The 7,218-nt window shown below is 54.6% G+C and overlaps 1 protein-coding gene across 3 annotated transcripts in view; it reads right to left on the bottom strand.

Annotated features, from left to right (window-relative positions):
* Positions 1 to 7,218, bottom strand: part of RGS20 (regulator of G protein signaling 20) — a 74,093-nt gene that overhangs the window by 45,504 nt on the left and 21,371 nt on the right. The window contains exon 2 of one of the 3 annotated variants that reach the window (XM_024742628.1): positions 1,023 to 1,332. The exons of 1 other annotated variant lie outside the window; for it this stretch is intronic. In XM_024742628.1, the coding sequence (XP_024598396.1) occupies positions 1,023 to 1,332 (310 nt within the window). The remainder of the gene's footprint in view (positions 1 to 1,022; positions 1,333 to 7,218) is intronic. One more of the 3 variants, XM_024742629.1, reaches the window with a different exon arrangement.

The following is a 7,218-nucleotide window of genomic DNA, read 5'->3' as shown; positions in this document are numbered from 1 at the left end:
CTGTGGTTCCCTTCTTCAGCCCCGGGTTAGGAAGTACCGAGAGTGTGGGCCCCGCAGAGCCCCCTCGCAGGGCCCCGTGCTTGGGCGCGCGGGAGCCGAGCGGGACCCCGGCGTGCTGGAGAGCGCGCTGGGATCTTGTGAATGGAGCGGGCGGGGGAGGCACCCGTGTGTGCGCGCGGGGTGCGCGGCGCGCCGGGGTGCTCGTACCCGGAGGGTCCGGCCGTGGACTCTCCGCCTCTGGAGGCCGGTCCCCATCATCTCCCTTTCCCCGGGGTGCTTCTCCAGCCCTATCCCCGCCCCACCCGGCTGCAGCCTCCGCCTCCGGAGGTACCAAACTGGAAAGGGGTTCCTCGCCCCCTCCCCGCTTGCCGGAGCCGCAGGTCCCACCTGGCCGGGTGGCGGGGGGCGGTGGCTAACTCCCAACTCCCGAGTCCGGGGAAGGGGGGGACCCGGAGGGTGGCGGGAACCCCGCCGCCGACCAGCTCTGCGGGCACGGAGCCCTGGAGCCCCCGGTGTGCCCTCGGGAGACGCGGCCCGACCTCCGGGCCGTGCGCCCGAGATCGGGGGTAAACTGAAGCTGGAAGCCGACCTGACACTAAAATAACATCACGTCATTTCCTCCCTGGCCTCCCGAGCGCGCCGTAGCCGGGGGCTGGGGAGTGGGAGCGCGAGGAGGGGGCGGAGGTTCGTCCGGGGGAGGCTTGGAGGAGGGGCAGGAGAGCGACGCGTGAGTTCGGGAAGCGGCTTCGGAGGGGGGCTTCCCCCCCCCTTCCGTAGGATCTGGGAGGAAGTGGCCCGAGAAGAGTAGCTTCGAGGGTCTCCTGGGGGGAGGGGTGTCCGGCGAGCCGCCGGCGCCTTTTCTGTGAGCGTTCTCGGCCGTGTCTCGACCTTCCCACCCGCCCCCCTCCCCTTCTCCCCTTGCTGGCCCCACGTGGAGTGGGTCAGTCGGGGTTAGGGAGGAACCCGGGAAACTGGCGTCCCGCTGAGGCCGCGGATTGGGCGGCGGAGAGCACAGTACTCACGGGCCTGGGCGGGCTCTGCCCGGCGTCGGCGTCCTCTTCCCGGGGCAGGCGTCCCTCTGGGGGTCGGCCGGGCAGTGCCAGAGCTGCCCTGAGCAGGAGCGAGAGGCGGCCCGGCCGCTCCTCCTGCCGCGGCGCGAGCCCAGCGGCTGGCAGGACGGGGAGCAGAAGAGAGAAGTCCGGGCGCCGCAGGGGAGCCCCAGGAAGGGGTCGCTGGAGAAGGTGAGCGAAGAAGCGCGCGAGGCCGGAGAGCGTGCCGGAGAGGAGGCCGAGCAGCTTCGAGGCAGCGGGCGAGCCTGGGAGCTGTGCAGGGCCGGCGGCGGGCAGGGCGAGAGGAGGGGGAGGAGAGAAACAAAATCACACACCATCACTGTCGGGTCCCGCTACAGACTGAAGAAAAGGTGCAGAGTGCCAGTTACCGCGGCATTTCGAGGCATTACTTTCGGGGTGCAAGAGAAGGTCGGTGAGAGCAAAAGAAAAGGCCTCTGCGTAGCAGGGGAGATCCCCTTCTCTCCTTCCTCCCCTCTCTTCCCTGCTTCTCCTCCCTCCCATTCTCCCCCCATCCCTTTCAAACTCCTTGATACTCAGAGTGTGGTCCCTGGGCCAGCAGCTTGGATAATACCCAGGAGCTTGTTGGGAATGCAGAACCTCAGACCCTATCCTGACCTACCGCAGGAGAATCGGAATGTTAACATTCCCAGGGAATTCGTAGGCACCTTCACTGTGAGGTGCCGTGTACAGGAGCGTCTGTGTTCACCTCTCTTGGTTCTTTCGACTTCGGATGAAGATCTCCCAGTTCACTTCTACAGCTCTGGCTCTGGCTCTGCCTCCTCTTTCCCCCTGTCCTTTCCCACCTTCCAAAGTGCCCAGAGCTCTACCAGAAGTTGGTATGAGGTTACTAGGTCCTTGTGATAGGTGTCCATGGGAGGCTTGGATACAGGCAGAAGATGAGGGGTCCTCAGGCTGGCGGAAGAGGGACTGGCCATGTGACTTTGGTGGTGCTGGGTGCGGGGGTCAGGGGAGACCAGGACTTAAGAGCAGAGTCTGCAGGCCCCCTTTCCACACTCACTGTGTCCATCTTATTTCCCCGAACACAGGCCTTTCCACCCTCCACTTGTTGCTTGGGAGAGCTAAGCGGCCGAGGTTAAGATAAAAGTATTATTTTCTTGGAAGGCATAGGGAAACATTAATTTAGAAGTCAGAGGCCCAGGGGTCTAGACTCATCCTCGAAATGAACTCCATTGGCAAACCTTGGGAGATTCTTTATTCTTTGAGTTGGTCTGATTCATTTACGAAGTAAAGGATTAAACTCAGTGGCTTATTAATTAATTTATTTATGGCTGTGTTGGGTCTTCGTTGCTGCGCCCGGGCTTTCCCTAGGTGTGGCAAGCGGAGGCTACTCTTTGTTGTGGAGCGTGGGCTTCTCATTGCAGTGCCTTCTCTTTTGCGGAGCACGGGCTCTAGGTGCGGGGGCTTCAGTAGTTGTGGCGCGCAGACTCCGTAGTTGTGGCTCGCGGGCTTAGTTGCTCCGCGGCACGTGGGATCTTCCCGGACCAGGGCTCGAATCCGTGTCCCCTGCACTGGCAGGCAGATTCTTAACCACTGCGCCACCAGGGAAGTCCCTCAGTGGCTTTTTAAGGTCACCCGCCTCGTTCAGGCTCTCGTTGTGGAGCTCTCAGGGCTTCTTGGTCCACTAATACTTAGTGAAGTTACAAACCGGAACCTAACTCAGCCAATCCAAACAGCTCCCTCAAGCAAAACAAAAAGGCAATTTAATCTGTTGGTGAAGAGCGAGAGAAGTGGTTGCCAAGAAAAATGAAGGGGGAGGCGGGAAGCCGCGAAGGCGAGGGACCGGGCGGCGAGGCGCGGGTCCCCGGGGCGCGGCTGCCGCTCTCCAGGGTCCTGAGGGCGGGAGCGGCCTCGGGGGTTTGGTGCGGTCCTCCCCGCTCTGCCGTGGCTGGGCCCGGCCCGCTTTCTTCCGCCGGTGGATGTCTTGGGGGAAGCGGGTGTCGGAGGGAACGAGGAAACCTAGCAACCCATTCTCATGCATGAGGCTCTTCCTGGGCCGCCGCCGGCCGCGTCGGCTGATTCGTCGTTCCCTCGTTTGTATGCGCCCGGCGAGAGTGGAGCTCGCTTTGCATTTCCGAGTAAGTTCACACTCTTTCGCTTCCTCTCATTACCTTTTCCTAGAGAACGGGGTCGTTCTCCCGGTATTTTCTTTCTCCGCGTGCACACGGGCCTCTCCCCTCCCCCGCTCTGTGGACAGGCGCCGCGTTTATTTCAGGGGTTGGAGCTGGGAGCCCGGGAGGCTCCTGGATAAGCGCCAGAAGCTCGCTCGAGGGGGAAATGAGCGATTCGGAAAACGCTCGGAGCGGGACTCGGCGCCCAGCGACTGTGTTTTGGGGAGGGCCGCAGGCGCCTCGCCCCTGGCCGGGGTGGGTGGGAAGGGGGGCTCGGCCGCGGCGGCGCCCCTGGACGCTGGCGGGCCGCTGCTGACCCCGTGCGCACCTGCGGGGAGTGTGGGCCGTCGGCCGCGTCCACTCCAGCGCGGTGCCCGTGGCCGCAGGCACTCCAGCGGACGCGGCCCCGTGCCGGAAGGACCGTATGCTAAGGATGCCCAGAGAGAAGGGCCGCGGTCCCCGGCGGCCCGGAACATGACGGCTCCGCCCGCGGCCTTTCCGACCGGCTTCAGGCACGTGCTAGAGCGGGGCGGAGAGCGCACGCCCGGCTGCCGGGCCCCGAAAGGCACGCCCTCGGCCTTGCGTGGGTCCCGACATTTGCGTCTCCAGCTCAGGTTTCAGAATGGTTTCCCGAGAACGTGTGAACCTGTAACCTGACTCACCCCCTCCCGCCCCAGCCCAGCTTCCCGAGCCGCTTGACGCCCCTTGCTGGGCACGCTTCATTAGGCATTCCGCTGCGCTCCGAGACAGACGCTTGGGAGGGAAGCAGGGGAAATGTTCCGGCAGAAGGGAAGTCCCTGACTCAGCCCCAGAAACGCCAAGCCCGGCTCCTGTGCGTCTCCGGAGAACTTCACCTTTTCCTCTTCCCTGGCGTGGTCTTTTCCCTCCGGATGAAGCAGCCGGCTGCCCAGTTCTGTCTCCTGTCTTTGCGAGGGACGGAGGCTTCTCTGACTGGCGGGGCTGTGAAGCACGACAGGTGTCGGGTGCTGAAACGCGTCCACTTCCTTCGGTCGTTCTAGCAAAGTCAGAGCACGGAGTGTCAATGTAGCCACAAAATTCGATCTGAGAACCGTTATCTGAGGAGAGGACTTCAGCCGCCGGCGGTACTGATCACTCCAAAAAGCCCTGTCTTCCTTTCAGGCCAGATTCTAGATGACGGTCTGAAAGTTTCAAAAACTTAGCCGCCAAAGGGAATCATCTTGGCCTCCGTATTCCTGAAAGCACTGCTCCTTAGAGATCCGGAAGACTTAGGGAGTACCTTATTCTGATCGAGTATCCACTCGCCTAATTGATCATGTTGGTTATTGAACCATGCAGAGGAGAAAATCACCGCACCCCAATCAATACCAACAAAGTCTCACCCCTTTAAAAGGCAAATTGAAAAATTTTCATTCACCCCTAAATAGTACCCTTTCATAAAGGAAACCTCCATGGCAGAATTAACCCACTTTATTACCAAAACCTTCTGAGAACTTTATAATTAAAATCACAGTCAGAATGGAAATTGAAATTAGATTTAATTTTATGAGATGACCTATTTTTTTCCTGAACTTTATTTTAAAAAATTCTATTTTGCTGTGGTTTAGCCGTACTATGCATTTTAATTTTCTATTGTTTGGAGAAGTCATTTTTCCACTTGGATCTAAGAATCTAATTCAGAGTGATTGAAAACTATAGAGGCAACTCTTTGCGTGTGCTGACTGTAAATCATGCAGATTGGAAAAGCAACAATAAATAAGACAAGCAGACCATGGATACTAGAGTCACAGGTTAATATTAATTTGAGGGCAACTGAACAATTAATCAAACGTTTCTATTAAGGTTCACTTAGAATTTTAACGTTGCTAGTGAAAGTACAGCTGTTAAAAAGAGTACCTCTGCAGCTCTTAATTACTCTGACTTCATTCTCTTAACTTTCTAAGGCTTATGGGGAGGTGTCATGAGATGTGGAATGATGGAACAAAGGTAATGAGGAAGGTGGGCCATGAACAGAAGTGGAGTGCACCAGAAGTGAGGGCCACTTAGGTGACGTGTGTGTGTGTGTGTGTGTGTGTGTGTGTGCGTGCATGCGTGCAGGGAAGGGAAACACTCCCAGGCTCTATCTCCTCTGTTTTCGCTGAGATAACAGGGCCTTCTGCCACCCTGCCGGTATTCCAAACCAAGTGAGGAGCTTGGGACAGGAGGTGGGTCTTTATTTGAATGTATCCATATATTTATTTGAGTTATATCCCAAACTGAACTCTGATTTTCCCCTCCAAACTTTCTCCTCCTGCAATCTTCACCGTCTCAGTAAATGGCAACTTGATTATTTTAATTCAGGTCAAAAACATTGGAGTATCCCTGACTCCTTTCTTTCCTTCATACTCTTCAGTCAAATCCAACTGCTTCTCATATTGTCTTTTTTTTTAAATCTACTTAAAAAATAAATATATTTATTTCTTTTGGGCTGTGTTTGGTCTTCATTGCTGCGCGCGGGCTTTCTCTAGTTGCGGCGAGTGGGGTCTACTCTTGGTTGTGGTGCGCAGGCTTCTCATTGCGGTGGCTTCTCTTGTTGTGGAGCACGGGCTCTAGGCACGTGGGCTTCAGTAGTTGTGGCACGCGGGCTCAGTAGTTGTGGCACACGGGCTTAGTTGCTCTGCGGCATGTGGGATCTTCCCGGACCAGGGCTCGAACCTGTGTCCCCTGCACTGGCAGGTGGATTCTTAACCACTATGCCACCAGGGAAGTCCTGCTTCTCATGTTCTCTTAACACAGCTGTCACTCTGTGTTATAGGCTGAATTGGGTCTCCCTCAAATTTGTCTGTTGAAGTCCTAACCCCCAAGACCTCAGAATATCACCTTATTTGGAAATAGTTGCTGCAGGTGTAATTAGTTAAGATGAGATCTTGCTGGAGTAGGATGAGTCCCTAATCCAGTATGACTGGTGTCCTTATAAAAAGGGAAAGTTTGGACACAGACAGGTACCTAGGAAGAACGTCATGTGAAAGTGAAGGCAGAGATCAGGTGATGCATCTACAGGCAAAGAATGCCGAAGGTTGCCGGCAAACCACCAGGATCGAGGAAGAGGCACGGAACAGAGTTTCCCTTAGAAGGAATTTGGCCACAAGACTGAAACATAGAAACCGTCCCTGAGTTTCCAGCCTGCTTGGACTGCCCTGTGGATTTCAGACCAAGACTGAAGCATTAACTCATACCTGAATTTCCAACTCTTAGCTGAATTTCCAATCTGTAGGGCTGGCTTGCCCTGCAGATTTCAGACTTGCCAACCTCCACAATCATGTGAATTCAATTCTTTAGAATCCCTCTCTCTCTCCTTCATTTATCTATCTATCTATCTCTCTATCACATATATATCCTATTGGTTCTGATTCTCTGGAGAACCTTGACAAATACACTCTGCTACAGGTCTTCTCATCTTTCACCTGGACTATTGGAATAGCCCCTAAGTGGTATTTTTACTTCCCTTTTGCCTCATTTTCCCTCATAGTCTAATCTCAATACTGAAACCAGATATATCCTTTACAATGTAGGTCAGTTTATGTCACCCTGTAACCCTAACCTTAACCCTAACCCGAACTCCAAACTTCCTATTGGCCACTTTTTTCAGAGTAAAATCCAAAGTCCTTGCACTCCCTCTCAAGGCCCTACATGAATGTTGCCACCCTACCTCTGGGATATCCTCTTCCTATACACCTGTCCCTGTAATACTGGTTTTCCATAGAACCTATTACCATCTGACATACTACATGTTCACTTGTTTATTAGTACCATGTCAGTAGTTAACTTTTCCCCTTTTGTTCTTGGCAATATCCATAGTGCCTAGAATAGTTCTTGGCCCTTAACAAAGTGCTTGATAAATATTTGTTGGACAAATGAATTAAAAAGCAAACAGATATTATGCAGCCATGAAAAGAAATGAAATTCTTTTTTTTTAATTTGAATTTTATTTTATTTATTTTTATATAGCAGGTTTCTTATTAGTTATGTTTTATGCATATTAGTGTATATATGTCAATCCC

Source organism: Neophocaena asiaeorientalis, unplaced genomic scaffold (assembly GCF_003031525.2).
Source record: "Neophocaena asiaeorientalis asiaeorientalis breed wild unplaced genomic scaffold, Neophocaena_asiaeorientalis_V1.1 scaffold226, whole genome shotgun sequence".
Classification (NCBI taxonomy): Eukaryota; Metazoa; Chordata; class Mammalia; order Artiodactyla; family Phocoenidae; genus Neophocaena; species Neophocaena asiaeorientalis.
The sequence above is the reverse complement of the archived record's forward strand: the minus strand, read 5'-3'. Positions and strand labels throughout refer to the sequence as shown.